Source organism: Parus major, chromosome 8 (assembly GCF_001522545.3).
Source record: "Parus major isolate Abel chromosome 8, Parus_major1.1, whole genome shotgun sequence".
Lineage (NCBI taxonomy): Eukaryota > Metazoa > Chordata > Aves > Passeriformes > Paridae > Parus > Parus major.
The window spans coordinates 23863060-23879449 of record NC_031777.1 but is presented as its reverse complement, the minus strand read 5'-3'; the positions used below and the strand labels follow the sequence as shown (position 1 = coordinate 23879449).

Genomic DNA, 16390 nt, shown 5'->3' with positions numbered 1-16390 from the left:
CAGGCCCAAGCTGCTGTTTCAGAACATGCATTTGTCATGTTCTACCCCAGCCTTCCTGAGTCAAATGAGAGATTTTACCTTTCACTCATAACACCAAGTTAGTCTATGCTATCACATTTTTTTTTGTCAAAATGAGGACAATGATAACCTTCAAAATCTACATTTGTGCATCTAAATGAAGGGTCAGCTTTTTGTTCCTGGAAATTCAGTACCACTTAGCAAAGAAATGAACAGAGGATTTTATTAATCCCTTTGCCATTTCAAGTAATTTTTTACAGCTGAACCTGATACTCTTATATTAAACAAACACCCACAAACACAAAAAAAGAGAAAAGGAACACCACCCCCAGTCCCCCAAAACAAAACCCAAAGCTCCAAGCCCCATGAATTAGCATTATAAAAACTCAGACTCTGAAAAGCTCTAAATTTTGGTAGGTTTGTTTGTTTTTTTACCATTTTTATAACTGTCTTGATAATATTTAAACTACTCATGCTTCATTTTTGAAATACAACAAATATAATTTTGCCAATAACTAGATTCAACTTCTTCTAGAAAGCAAACATCACTTCAGTGAAGTAACACATCAGACTCTCTCTTCATATATTTCCAGCTGACAAGGTTTTAGCCTATTGCAGATTTTTTTTTTTTCATTATGCTTCAGTGCATGACCTGGCACTTGTGTGGCTGAGTTTCATCTGACTACAATCATTCTGGACCTCAAAGTCATCCCACTGCTTTTTTTACTTGTATGATATTCAGAACCTCCTCCATAATGATGATTCATTCCACAGTGTGTCATCAGCAAATTTTGTTGGCATGGCCCTCCTTTACTGTGCCAAGAACTGTGATGAAAATATTATGTAAGATTTATCTCAAGAATAATCTATTAGGAATTCTAGTCATAACTTTCCTTTAGCCTGATTAAGATAATGGGAAATAGGAAAAGGAGTTCATGTGCAAACTGTATCCCAAAACTACGAACTGTACTCAGCAGATACTTGTACAATTTGTTTTTAAACATAGTTGATGAGATTCCATAATCTTCACAAATGTTCCATATCAGTAACTGAGTCTCCTACTCACTGAAGTACTTCTATCCCTAATGTCTTCCCTGAGTCACCTCCACCCACATTTTCCTTGTTTTTCCTGTGCCAAATACAGCCTCAGAATTAGCTTAGTCCCTTTGTGAGTGATGCTTCTGCACACAAAGCCCAATTTCCTGTCCTGACACATTTGTTGTCCTGTTCCTTTGAGCTGTTTCCATCAGAAGTTGATGCTCTCATGCATTAAAAGTTCCACTACAGGCATTTGTTGGAACATGAAGCACCACCCACTGAATGTGATGTTCACTTGGCTCAGGAAGCAATCCCCTGAGCATGGTCATCTTCCTCTGTTTCTGAAATTTAACTGAGGACAAAGCTCCCCTCAGTTTCAGGATCTCAGCAGAAGGTTTCTTTTGCAGGAAGCCAGAGAACATTTTCTCTCATAGACCTCCTTAAGTATTTTATCCCATATATCAAATTAACAGTTAATTTTTCCCAGCATTCCTTATGAATGCTTTACTCCCTCTCCCAAAGGTATTCAGGATATCCTGCAGGCTTCTGCCATGTAATTTGGCAGAAATTATATGATATCTACTTAGGAGAATGCATTCTGTGTACAAATTACCACAAAGTTAAATATTATGTTACCAAAAAGACAAGTTGCATTTGGAAACACCTATATATAATGCTAATAAGAAACCAAATTCCATTTTATTCTAATTAAGCTGGAAAAAAGTTCCTTTTTATAACATGAGAGAGACTTCAAGATATGCAGAATGTTAATAAGCCCACAGGTATTTCTACTTCTTTATATCTCTTGACATACAGTATTTATCAAGAATTTTTGCTCCTTTCAGTATTAGTCTGATTTTCTCAGTCTAGAGAAATTCAGCAGTTTGAACCTTTGCCTCTCATTTGCTAAATACAAAGGAAATGTCATTTTCCCCAGTTTTGGTAAGAGATGGATTTCATAAATATTCCCATTGTATTAGCTAGAGAAGGTAGCAGCCCTAAGGCTCCATAGGAGGACCCTGGACAGCTCAAAGAATTCACCATAGCCACAATGACTGAACAAAGAGCTGTGTTAAGGGCCCTTTGTGTTTCACTGGCAACATAATGTTCTTACAGCAGGAGATATTATGACCTTTCATACAACAGATCCAAGCTGGATCATTTTTTTGTGGTTGTCACTAGCTTGTGCTGAGCCCAGATTGGCTCAGCCTAATGGTTATGAGGTTTCTGAATAGAGACTGAAAATCAAAATGAAATCAGAATCCATTTTTTCTATCTAGTTGGTAGGAACAAGCTCTGAGACTTCAATCAACCTGAGGATGAGCTGCCCTTTAGTCTCCAGATGTCATGCCTTCAAAGGAGAGCTAAAACTCATTTATGGAAATACTTGGAGTCCTCCCCTCCACCCCTCAAATGAATAGTCATAAAGCTGTAGGGTTCTTAAAGCCAGATCTTCAGTAACAGCACAAAATACTGCCTTTTATACTGTGCTGCTAGTGCTGTAGAATAGTGAGGTAGATTTTTCCACCCAGAGAGCAGCACCCCGTTAACATTTAAGTTAGTGAAGTGGAAATTTCTGTGACCTAATTTAAGAACCAGTCAAATGTCTTAGGTGAGAAAGTTCCACCAAAACGTAAATGCCACTGTTATTTCTGCTTTGATTAAGAGTCCAGGTGAAGGGGTGGGGGGAATGGTTATGGTACAGGGGAATGCAGAGGAGATGAAGGAATCCAATATCCAGGTAATGGAACAGCTTAACTCCTGAGCATGGGGGATCTGGAAAGCTTGCTTTCAACTCCTGCATATGACAGCCTTGCTTTGTGTTTTCTGAGAGGGAAGAGGAAAAGCTGATATTAATAGTGAACACAGATGAATTTTCTGAAAGTCTGTGAGGCATCATTTATAGCCAGAAACGTGCTTCCCCTCCAGGCCAAGATCAAAAAACAGCATAAATGAGATTTGGCAATGTGAGTGAAGCTGCTCTCTCTACTGAGAGACTCCTTCCCTTGCTCCACTGAACTCTCCTCATGTCCCTGTGTTCTTGCTCCTGCAGTCCAGCACGTCATTCAACAGGGATGCTGTGAAAGCTGGGACAGGCCGGCGCTTTCTTGGCGGGCTCTTAAATGACACATCCTACTGCTACACCCTGGAGGTCTCCTTCTACAGCTACATTTTGGGTGGAACCGCTTCTGCAGTGCCCTACACCGAAGAAGCCTGTATCCTTTTGAAATCCATCCTCTTGAAGCACACGTGAGCCAGGCACTTAAGGTAAATACTTCTGTCTCCATAAGAGTTTGCTGAGATAGAAACACACACAAGTGGAAATGTGAGTCTGCTCCTGGTGCTTTAATTTCCCTCCTATTGATTCTCCATACTGTTAAAATTCAAGAAGAGAAAGACATTAGATCAAATAAGCCATTTCCCTCTTGTAGGAGATTGTCTCACACACTTGTTATAGAAGCTAGTCCTGGAGAGTCTGTGATCCATTCCCTTCCACGGATTTCCATTTCTTTCTTCATTTCTCTCCTTATTCCCTCATTAGCCCTGTGTTTGTGTTATTGTTTTAATAGCAAGTTGAGAGTGCATCTTTGGTACTGAGTAAAATATCTTCTCTGCCTTTGAACTGGATCCATTAGGTTCTGCACCTGCCTCGAGGACAAATCTTCAAGGCCAGTTGACAAAGAAATGGAAGTCAAATTGTGAAAACAAAACCATCAAAGTTGTTGGCATTTTTGAGTGCTCAAATAGAAGCAGTGTCTCATTCCTCAAAAAACATATATCCATCTGGCTATCTCAATGTATCAGCAATTTGTAGAATTGTTCTGACTGGGCTTATGATCTGCTTTTATGTTTTTCTTTTTCTTTTTGTCACCATGCTCAATCAAACACCCAGTGCCCATACTTCAACGCTGGGTATGTTATTTCATTTTGTCATTCTATCTTGGCAGCTTTAGAAATTTCCACAGGTTTAGAAACACTGGAGAAGGAGAGGGATTAGCTGTGACTGCCTATTTACCTCCCTGCTGCATTTTGGAACTTGGGGGTAACAAGGGAGAAATTTTCATATGAGACATAATTTTTCACCATCCCTGTATACAAGATCTCAGTGTGGGAATAAGAGCAAGAAACAGGGAGTAGGGAAAGGAATTGTTTGTCATTTGGGCTTTTGTGGTTTCACTTCTCCGCTGAAAGTGAAATTTGGGGGAAGGAGAGAGATGAATATATTAAAGTGACTTACCTGGCTTGAGCATTTGGAATAGAAGCTCTTTTTTATAGCTCTTTAATAATAGCTCTTTTTTGCCCAGCAAAGTCAACTGAAGGAAAAGCTCCTTGCAACATACACAAATGTAGTATATCTTGCCACTGTGGAAATAAAATGTTTTCACTGTTAGGTTTAGGTATTTATTTTTATTATTAAGTTGGTATTTTGGTGTTTCAAGAACCTGTGCCTTAGTTTCACCTTCAATTTTCCTTCCTCGCTTCCTGCTCATTGTGCTGAAAACTGTTTATTTATCTTCTTTATTTATCAAGAACAACTTTTACAGCGAGGAATGGAAAGAGCCCCTATACACCTGAGATCATGATTCCCTTGGATATGTTTTCCTTCATGACTGGTAGATGAGACTGGTTTAGTTTCCTTTTCCATAAAGAGTTCTGGTTTGTGCTTCACTTTGCAGACGTTTCACCTGTGGGGTCCAACATCTCCATTTGCTTGGCTTGCCTTGCCTGCTGCAGGCAGAGATGCTCCATTCTCTGTCCATTCCATCAGCAGCTGGGGCTCAGCAAACAGGCTCCAGATCAAAGAATCTTGGAGCTGGCATAGGGAAAGCTCAAGCAGCAGCTTGGTTTCTGCAGTTTGGGTTTCACCCAGCTGAGTGGAAAAGGAGGAGAAGCAGCTTTTGGTTGGCCTGGCAGACAGCAAGCAGGGAAGGCTCTTTTGCCTGTGGAGTATGCTCCACTGACATTTTGCCCTGGAAGGTTTTATTATTTCTTTTTCAATGTAGGAATTCTATCCAGAGTACTGCCTATGAGATCTTTTCCTCACGTGTGCAGTTTTCTAGTTAGTGAAAGAAATGGAACTGCTTGAAATAGTCTCTAGACTGGTCTGATCCAACACAGGAGTAGCCATTGGATTTATGCACATCCTGTCCTGGCAGGGGAGAAAATTTCACATCACTGAAGTGCCTATGACTGAAAGTAAAACAATTGCAGAACATTCCAGTTTAGCCTGAGCAGCTCTTCCAAGCTATTTGCAAGTCAGTGATTAATTAATGCTCAGATTTTTTAATGGACCTGAACCAAAGACACAGGCAGTCAGTTCATATTGGCCTCCAAGGACAGGGCTGTTTCTATTAACTATCTACTTACATGCAGGCAGCAACTCAAGCAAATAAATGAAGAAAATACAGTGAGCCCAAGAACTGTGACTTGATAATGCAAATATTCTGGAAATCTGCCTTTAAAGATGTATTTCTTAGAACTTTGTTCATCCCACTGTGATGTTATATGGTTGTATAAGTCTTTTTTCCCTTTCATTTTCTTTTTCTTTCCTTTTTTCTTTTCTTTTTCTTCTTTTTCCCTTTCCTTTCGATGGAAACAGGATCAGGGAGTCTGTGATTGTTCAAAGCTTCTCCTGTTGGATAAAGAAGTACAGACTGAGATTCAGCCTCAAACTCAGGTCACCCATGACCATGGAAAGAGACTACAAAGTGGATCACACATCCAGAACTAGCCATATTGGCTCTTTTTAGAGAACAAAACCAATCAGGATCTCCAGATCCTGAAAAATATTAATTTAGCCTAATGTTGTTCCTGTTGACAGGTAGGAAAACCAAATACTCTGAACAGACTTTTGTTTGTACTGGTGATAGGTAATGATACCTGTCAGCTTTTTTTCTTTAGAGCATTTGTGGCAAATAAGATCACAGTACTACTCCCTTTCATGCCATTATATAGGTGGATTAGGTTTGTTGGTGGGTTTTTTATCTCTTCATGTTCTCCAGGTTTTATATGCTAACTCTGTAATCCATATGAACCTTTGTGTGACAGTAAGATATATTTTTACATTGGGTGAGATTATCCATTTTTTTCAGATTTGTGTGACTGACTGAAACATACTTTGTAATTTTGAGATAAGTGGATACCTTACATGCATGGAAATGGAAGACAGACTTTCAGAGTAAGTGTTTGAATTCTCACCATTAGTGTGGACAGTAACTTTTTTCAGTAAGAAAAAAAGAATGGGAAGGTATCTTTAGAAATGGAAATCAGTTTCAAATTACTCCAGTTAGTATGAATGTTCGAAATGAATTGGTTCAGAATTTAGAGGATGATACCTGGAATGTTCTGAAAACAGATTGGCTACTGAGGCTGCACTATTTAAATGAAATCCAGGCAGGAAGGATCTTCCTTCAGCCTGTGCAGGGGTGTATGTTTGGGGCATGTATGGTGGGATAACATCATGCAGAGTGTTGAGTTTCTGGCCCTTTCTAAAACAGAGAATTAACATGATTGCATCAATGTCTCAGGCCTTGATTAGCATGATATTACTGCTGGAGTTCCTCTTGTATTTTCATCCAGCAAACAAAGCACTTAGACATTCCTGCAGAGCTGTGTGTGTGCCTGCTAGGTCTGTGTCTAACAGATACATACCTGGAGTGTGAGAAACATTAGGGATGTGTTCTGTAAGCTCTGCAGAAAACCCTACGATAACACATGCTGCAGATAACAGTGAATGGACTCTGTTTCAAAGGCATAATAAGAGGATTGCAGGCTTGTCTGTTACTCGCCTGGAAGTGGACAGAGGAATGTTTAAAACCCTTCTCACACATGCACACGTTTGGTGGTAACTGATTAAAAAAGGCAGCACAACAGCAGTTAGCTCAGCACCAGGTGAAGGAGCTTTAAAATGAGCTGATATGCTTCCATTATATTCCATGTTTTACTAGGCATTTACAGGGCTTATGACATGAGGCTTGTAAACTGCTCTGTAACACTCACCACCAGCAGCTCAGCTGCTGAGCTGTCTCGATTCACAGCAGCCTCTGAGCTGGGCAGGGAGCAAGGGATAAAAGAGGGGGAAGCAGGATGAATCCCCAGCTGCAGGGCTGAGCCCTGCTCTGACAGCACACCCAGAATTGGTGTTTTCCATATCCCACGACAGCTGTGAGCAGCAGCCATCGCAGCCTGACCTGAGAGCAGCCAGCAAAGAACTCTAGCATCAACAGCTTTAAAATCTAGCTGGTTCATTTCTTAGAGTTTTTGAACTGGATCCTTGCTGCAAAGGAGGCATACCATAAAAGAGAATAAAAAGTTTCACTCTTCCACAGCCCAGCCATGAGGCAGGAAGGCAGAAATGATGAAGACCTGGCAGGAGCTGGCACAACAGTAGCTGTAGGGGAGGAAAATCATCGAGATGGGTGGGCATCACAATTGTCAGCATGTCCATAGCTTTTTCTGTGTATTTTTATCTTAATTGCAAGCTTCCTCCAGGTGGAGAAGGACCCCATCCAAAGGTGCACTGCTGAACTCTCTTGTTTGTGGGAATAAAGATGTATTTATGTGGCTACAGCCACAGAATGAAGGCTTGGATTAACTAGAGTCTCTTCAGACACCAAACATGAGCTCACATCCTGGACTCTCAACACAGAGACCACTGGTTTAATTCTTATTCTTAACTTCAAGCAAAGTATCTGCCTGCTGCTTGACTGGGGACTTGAGAAGTTAAATCCCCAGAGGAAACAGTCATTTGTAACATCCAGATTCCTTTTAAAGAGTACTTGGATCTCAGTAAATGCCTGTCCTGGGGAAAAGGAATCTGTATGCAAACTACAATTCCAGTAAAAGCATCTATAACTTTTAGAGCTTCATGTACCTGCCAGTCCCCTAGGGCAAATGTACTTGGTTATTTTGGGCTTTTTTACATTTCTTTTTTTGGCAACTGCCTGTCCTGATCCTCCTATCTCTGTTAGTGATATCCTTAAGAGAAGATCCTCATGAGACAGATTATGGCCCTTGCAGGTTCGTTCCCCGCCAGTAAAGGCAACATTACTAGCAAAAGCCAATGAGGTATGAAAAGCTGTGCTGATAAAGCTGAGGGAGCTCTGCAGAGGTTATCCAGTGTAGCTTAGGTTTGAACTTCAGTTAGAGAGGTTCTTGCCAAGATGATTTCAAAGTAAATCAGGCACATATTCTGGGAAAGGCATCCAGAGGTCTACTTCTGCTAAGCTTCTAGAAACAGGCTCCTTTCTGTGTGTTGCAAAAGGTGGCATTAATCCTAATCCAAAAAGTGACCTCCTTGCACATCTTCTCTCCAGTACTTGGCTGTTTCTTAGTACCATATTTAGGGCTGGTTTGGAGGAAAGGAAACAAAATCCTCCTTTCAGCTCCTCAGTCTGTGTGAAAGTGTCAAGGTTTACAGCCACAATTTCAAATGCTCTTAATATTACTGGAAGCATAGAGTTAAATTATAGAGTTGTAAAGTTACTTTATAGTGATAATGCTGTCAAGCATCAATATCTCTGCCCCAGGGCACCATGGAAACTCAGTTAATGATATAAGAAGCTGATATTTTTCAGGGTTGCAGCTGTTGGCTCATACCCAGAAGGAATCTGTGTGCTTGTTCATATCGGGGATATACAGTGGGACCTGCTCAAAGAAAATTAAGAAACAGTGCAAGTGTGTTTAATGAAGTGCAGTGGAATGAAAGTACAAAGCAGTACATGGTGTTGCAGTATGCACACCTCGTTCTCTCAAAGGGCTCAGTGGAGTGGACAATGCTGCACAAAATTACTTCTCTTCTGTAAGAGAGGCTGTCTGTGGGGAACAGTTTATATTTGTATGTAGATTTATTTATCTAGTTGTCTGTAGTACTGACTGCATCAATCTATGCAAACACTGTCTCAGAGTATCAGTAGAGAAATGGAAATTTAGGGAAGTTACTACAGTCAATTTAGGAATATGTATAATTTTTTTAATGGATTTCTTATGATTTGTATCTCAAAGTGCTTTGATAGCCTCAGATGAAAGATGCTATAAAAGCAGAAAGTGTATTATAAAAGTGCTTTTTTTAAAAAAGAAATTTTGTTTTTTATTCTTTTGCTTAAATGTAGAATATCAGGCTTGGCAGACATCTTCAAAATTATTCCATTTGACCACATGATTCCAGTTTCCTTTTCCTTCCTCTTGTGTGTACACATATTTCTTTCCCAGGGATACCAAGGTACAGGGGAGAGAACAGCTGGTGGCTGTGGGATGAGAATGTGAGCAAGATGCATATTCAGACTTACAGAAATGCCCTCTGTTTTAGACATGAATACAGGAGTTTGCCTTCTTTGAAGAGCAGGAAGACTTGAGTAGCTGTGAGTCTGGACTAGGGAATTTGGACAGGTTGACTTGAGAACCATCAATATTTACAACTCTATTCAGCAACTGGGACCTTGTGGACAGCTGGAGCATGAGCCAGCTAGTAATAAGCATCTTAATAGTAATAATATAATAAATAATAAGCATAATAGTAATAATAAGCATAACATTTTTCTATTTGTATTTCTTTTGTACACAGGAAAAAAATAACTTAGACCAAGTACAAGTTAAGCTTTTGCTGAAAGGTTGGAAGGTGAAGTTGATCACATGACTGATTGCAGGGCTGTGGATAATATAAAGAAGGGAAAGCTCTCTCCAGGCACTGCTGCTATCCTTCTTGGAACTGGCTTTCCTGGATTTGAATACCTCTTTTATGAACTTTCTTTTCCTTAAACTTGTATTTTTCCTTTTTCTTAGAAGCAACTTAGACAAAACTAAGCATATAGAACTGATATGAGGCTCTTGGGTGCTCAGAACACCATACAAATGCTATTAGATCTGTAGTTAAAATAATTCTTTGGTAAATGTTAAATTCCTATTAGTAACACTTGCTAAACTTAAGTGCAAAGGAAAGGGCAAGGCTAATCTGAAAGGCAATGGAGAGCAGGGCTTAAAAGATATTAACAATTTGTTGGAAATGTCTGAGGGGAGTGGTTATTATAACTAAAGAGAAATGTCTGTGGGTTGGAGACTTAGGTTAGGGAAGTGCTTTAGACAGTCCTGTATTCTGGAGCTTTCCCAAATGTCATTGGGATTGAAGAGGAAAAAAGCCATTCAGAGCAAGGTGTTTTTCAAAAAGCAATAAGCAGCCAAATTGCTTAAAAGGAGAGGTCTCTCCTTTTCTGCCAGCCTGTGGTGGTGTTTGTGTGTCTCCATGTTTATCTGCTTTTTCCTCTTCTCTGTGTCTCTTCAAATCTGGCAGAATCTTCTCCCCTGTGCCTGTCTTGTCTGAGTTCTCACCATCTCTTTGGCGTTTAGGTCATTAGCCCTACCCCAGGCCTTTCTGTCATCTCTTGGGGCTTTTTTCAGGAGGTGTTTTACTGACCAGACACACACAGTGTTGTGGTTTTGTTCACTTTTTACTGTCTTTCACCCAACTACTGCTTCTTTCTTTCATATTTTACTACTATCGGCTTGATTACTGTTAATTGAAGGGAATTCTAGGATGGGAGCAGAAGGTTTTTTTTAACTACTACTTCTTTAGTCTCAAATACCAATGATCTGAAAGGGGATCAGAGATGAATTTTAGGAAACTGCAAACAACAAATGTCTTTCTGTCTGTCTGTCTTTCTCAACTGCTTGACCAATTGCAACTGAATTTGACAGTGATAAAGGTCTCAGAGATACTACATTCCTATGAGTTTCATGAAAAATAGCTGGCTGAATGAGCAGAGAGACCCCAATTAATCTCTCCAGTAGGGACAGCTGCATGTCTATTGTTAGAAACCAGAGGAGGACAGTAGGCATGAAAGTCACAGCAAACAGATCCAACATCTCCTTTTCTTTCTGAGCATGCCCCTGGTGAGTCGTGACTTAACTTTCCTTTTCTCCCTACACTTTAACCCCTAATGTCTGTGAAAACCCATACAAAGGATATCTTATGGCATTCTGGAAAGCAGATTGCACCTTCCCCATCAAACCCCTGCTGAAAGAGGCAAGAAACCTGTCAGGTTTCAGTTCAGAGGTGATGAGAATGCCCATCCAAGCCAAAGCCAGTATAGGCCCACCCCAAGCCAGCTGTGTTTCTTGTCACCTAGAGGTGAAACTTTGTCCACAGTTCAGAAAAACAAAGCCTGAACATGTCTCAGGCAGAAACCAAAGGTAACCTGCAGCTTTGATCTGGTGTTCAGAAACCTTTGTGTTTTGATAAGAGAAAGGGTGGGTCTAATTCTCTCATGTCTCATCTCTTAAGAAGAGAACAGCCAAATCAGCTCAGATCAAAACCAGTCCTCTGCAGTGTCTTGTCTCTGACAGAGGTCAAAATACAATGCCTGAGAAGAATTTAACAACAGAGTAAGAATGTAACTGTTTTCCCTGAATATTCTTTGGCTTGCAGCAATTAGTGGATTGGGGATCCCAGAGCCAGAGTTCTTAGAATCATGAAATCTTTTAGGTTTGAACAGACCTCTAGGATCATCAAGTCCAAGCACTAAACCCAGCAGTTCTAAGCCCACCATTAAAACATGTCTCCAGGTGCCACATCCATGTGTCCATTAAATCCTTCCTGAAACAGTGACTTCATCACTACCCTGGGCAGCCTGTTCCAGTGCCTTACAACCCCTTCTGTGAAGAAATGTTTCCTAATGTCCAACCTAAACCTCCCTGGCACAACTTGAGGCCATTTTCTCTAGTCCTATCACTTGTTACTTGGGAGAAGAGACCAAACCCCACATGTTGATTATACCTGAGATAACATCAATGGATGTGCCTCCCATGAACCTGTATACATTTTTGGCATCCACAACATTCCTTGTTATGGATTTCCATAGCTTACTAATAACTTGTTTGTTTTGAGCCTACCACCAGGAAATTTTATTTTGTTAAACAGAACAAATTATTTGTTTGGGAGAACAATATTGTTTGGGAGCAGCATTGACCATCAGCCACCTGTATTTCACATATGAAATTTCACAGCTTAGTTATTTTCTGCATACTTACCCTGTGCATTATAAGCAGAAAATTATTACCAGATCAGGTAACCATGTCTAGAGCTGGTTTGTCATCATGCATTTTTTCTCTGGTTATGCATAACTCTTTGAGTTGCCAACTAATAGACAACCAACTCCAGTGACACCAGTGGTATTTGTTGTGTGATTTTTATTTGCATGCAGGATAAATTGCACTCTGGACACAGAGCAGCAGCAGGTATAAGATGAATTTGTTATAACCAAATGAAAAATAAAGCTTTCAGTTTCAGAGTGCAGACTGTAAACATCATGTGTTCAGTTCCTGATGCACTTAATACTGTGCTTGCTCTCCTGTCCTCTTTTTTTTTCCCCAGTACTTAGGAGGGATTCAAAACTTCTTAAACTAACTGAATTCTGTTCAGTATAGACTGGAGTTTTTGGTCATGTTAAAAGAATCTGGCAACCAATGCCTATTGGAGGGATTACATATTTGAAAACAGCAATATCCCAAATACTTTGATTTGTGTCATTATGATTGCTATGCAGCAAACCAACATCTGGATAAAATGCTCCCACAGTCAGGTTGCATTCATGATTCTGTCAGGCTGCTTATTTATTTTTCTGAAACTAAGCAATCCTTATTAAACCAGCAATTGTCATCTGATGCCATGAAAGACCAAATGATAGGGGACAATCCATTCATCTTTTCTCCATCATCCAGTCCCTCAAGAAATCCAGTATGAGTGCTACCTGCCCAAGACCTCTCATGTAGCAAAGAGGATCTGCAGGGCAGTGCAGTGGCATGTGTAGCAACAGCTTACACTGGACTGGCTCCTCTTGATGTTTGGCTGGAGCAATGTTGTGGGGACATGTGAAAAGTGAGATCTCTTCCCACCACATCAATACATGACAGATCTCAATATTACTTTCAATAAACCCTCAAATATGCTGTTCAAGTGGAATGCAGCTGGTTGAATCAAGATAGGGAATGGCGGCTCAGGGGCTCCAATTGTCTTCCTGGTGTCTTTTTAGAAGAAAGGCAGCTGCACTGCCAACACTATGTGGAGTCAGGACTGCATGATGTTGCCAGCCCAAGGGGAGAGAGTTTCCAGTACTTCAGTCCCATTATTCCTGTTTTCAAGCCTTTTGATCATTGTGTTTCTGTTAATTTCTTCAGGGTCTGCTGAGTGTCTGGTTCTGTTGGCAGAACACAGCTTCAGGCTCTTTGTCTCTTCCTGTGCAGCAGTGATATCTCCACTTGAGAAGATGCCCATGACTGTGCCTGTTAGCACTCTCACAATCTCATATTCTTGCTGTAATACTGTGAAGATTTGAGACTGGGCTATTTCTGGGCCAACAGGGTTATCATCCTGGTGTTCCTTCTTCCTTAGTTAATGATTCCTCTTTGCACCACATCCCTCACGTTTCTGCCAAGCATATTTTGTTGCATTGACTTTCTTTCCAAAGCCTGCCCAGAAGGACAGCTTTCCTTCAGCCAGGACACAGAAAGGGCCTGTGTCTCTAGAACCATCAATATTTTTCTTGAGATGATAAATGAGCTGCCAATAAACCAAGGCAGCTGCCAGATCCATCTGAGAAACTGATCTTCAGACCTAATTTATCCGTGCTTGGTTTATTCATGTGTCTGGAAACTTTTGGGATGCAAACAGAGGGCTAACCACTCTGAGGCAGCCGCTTAGAATTAGATGGTATAGATTGATGCAGTGGGAGTTTATGGGCTGGTTCAGATACATCAGCTATTACTTTGTGCTTGCCTACCTCAAAAGAAAATGGCTTTGTATCTGTCATAGGGAACACCACAGAAAAGGAACAAAGCTTTCAAAACAAGACCTAAATCGTCATATTTGCTATATCATTCAGTCTGTTTCTCTTCATCTCCTCTGGCCTTACTTGCCTTTAAATCAAGGTTTTGCATAATCTGTAAAATTTTGTTGTCAGGAATTTTCTAAGGAGATGAGGCATGGCTGATTACGTTGTGCCTGGAGCGATGGGAACAGTTTTTGTGCTTCAGTGAGTAAGGTTTGTAGGGAGACCAGTCTGGTTTTGAACCAGATGACACAGCTGGGAAAAGCAAGCATCCTCTTTGTTTAGGATGCTTAGCTGGGCAGCAGGCATTTGTGTGTTTCACATACATTCACCCCAAAACTTCTGACCTTATTTGTTTTTGGTTTCTATCAACAAGAGTTCTCAGCAGTATTAAGTTTGGGCAAGTTTGATGAGAACAGGTAGCTGAGCAAAGGAAAAGGTCTCAAGAAATGCTTCTGCTGGGGACAAGGCTGGAGAGGAGTGTAAATGTTACTGGACTCCAGAGGGTCTGTCCGGGGGAGCCACCACAGAAAGCTCCAGCAAGGAGAAAATTTCAGCTGCCGCACGATCCATATTGCTGGAGGAAAGCAGGTTAGGGACCTGTGCCATGCAGGAGCTCCATCACTTTGCTCTCGAGAGGACTCGAGGGAGCCCCGAGGCAGGAAAAGCAGCGAGGAGAGGTGTGGGTGCCCTCCCGGGAGCAGCAGCCGGTGCCTGCCGGCGCATCCCGGGCGCGGTGCCGCAGGCGGGGCCGCTCCTGCCGGAGCGCTGCCGCGCATCTCCCGCTTGCTGGAGCGCAAGTGCCCTCTTCTGGCACCGACAGCACCGGCCCAGCCGCCTGGCAGCAGGGAATGTTTCCCTCATGGTTGCTAAAATCAGGAACAAAGCAGGGATTTTCCTCCCTCTGCTTCGCCTCTGTGTCCGGACTGGCCTGGAAGCAGTAGCGGCTGGAGGATATGGAGCATCCCTGTTGTAGCAGCCTGGCCACCTCCAAGCTTTCCTGTGACACGGGGCTGTGAGCTGATTGTGTTTGCATCCGAGCTGATTAAATACAGATACTTTTATTCTCTTTTGGTTTTTTTTTTCCCCCCTGCCTTATCTGTTGGAAATCTGTAACTAGCTTGATTTTACACCAGCTGAGATTGGGGTGGCCTTTTCCTGCTCATGTTCTCTGCTTTCTGTTGTATAAATCCTCTCTTGGCTATTCCTGACCTGTTGATGTCAATAGTTTTCACTGTGAAGCCCCATGGGGATCTGGATTTGACCTCTATCGATTACCTAGAGATGGTCATGCAATGAGGGGAGAGGGGAATGTGCAGCAGCTGTCAGAGGAGTGCCCATCCTGGCTGGAAAAGGAAAGTTTGGATACACTTGTTAATGTCAGCTCAAGGTTAGCAGTACACAGCACAGCAGCTACATCTGTCTGCAGAGGCACTTAAAACCAGCCTTAAGAAAAAGGAGTTTCCTGCACTGCTTTATCACATCAGTTACCATCAGAGGCCTTCGCATGTGCTTTGGATTTTTCTCTATGTTTAAGGAACATTTCAAGCCATAATTGATTATAGCTGAATTTGTGTTACAAAGTAGGGAACAGCAGGTCAGGACATTTATGCTATGAGACAAGACTGAGCCTGATTCCCATTTAGATGCTTTACAGCAGAAGGGTAGTGGTTTTTTCCCCTGGTTACAAGCAGTGTCTCAGCTATCGAGTGCAACGCTGTATTAATAATTCTGTACCTACTGTAAGCCCTCTGAATGCAAATCCCTCGCACGCGAGCTGGATTGGCATAAAGCACTTTGGGAAGCACACACACAATTTATACTGCCCTCAACTGCCTTTATGAGGAGTAAAAGGAGCTGGAGTCAAGACTGCCAGGTTTTGCAAAGTGCCGAGCTGAAAGTGAAAATCCAGCTTCTCCCTTCAAGGTGAAAAGGACATAGAAGATCCTGGTGGTTTTGGTCTGCCTGAGGATCTTCCTGCAGTGATCCCTGCTCTGTTATATGCACTTTTAATCTGTCACATGCTGACATTGTTTCTTTTCCTGGTCATTTCACTATTAGTTTAGTAAGGTCTCAGAGCTGAGGCTTGGGAAATGTGACTGCTAATAATGTGATTTTATTTAAACTTTGTGCCTGTGTTTCATCTCGCTTTACTTCTCAGTGCTGGGTGCTTAGATGGAATTTAGGCAGAGATGGTCTGTGGCTGCAGATAAGTGCAGCACCCTTGCAGTGCTGTCAACCAAACCCAGGAGTGCAGGGTGTGTGCCAAGAAATGAGACAAGCTGAGAGTTTCCAACCAATACAATCTGAGATATTAAAGCAGTTAATGTGAACTGACCTAACTGAAAAACATAGACAATACTCAAAATTTACCCGATGACTTTCAAAGTGATTACCTGAAATATGACATAAGGATAAAGTGAATATATTCAAGTTTTTTTCCTAATTCTCAAGATTCATGAAGGAAATAAATGATGACAGCAAGAGAAACTTGTGTGGGGAAGCTCCAAGCCACC

The 16390-nt window shown here is 41.5% G+C and overlaps 1 protein-coding gene across 1 annotated transcript in view; it reads left to right on the top strand.

Moving 5' to 3' along the window:
- The window catches only part of LOC107208051 (BEN domain-containing protein 5), an 880445-nt gene that overhangs the window by 796313 nt on the left and 67742 nt on the right, over positions 1–16390 (top strand). The window contains exon 11 of the mRNA XM_015635922.3: positions 3110–3272. Coding sequence (XP_015491408.1) covers positions 3110–3272 — 163 coding nt within the window. The remainder of the gene's footprint in view (positions 1–3109; positions 3273–16390) is intronic.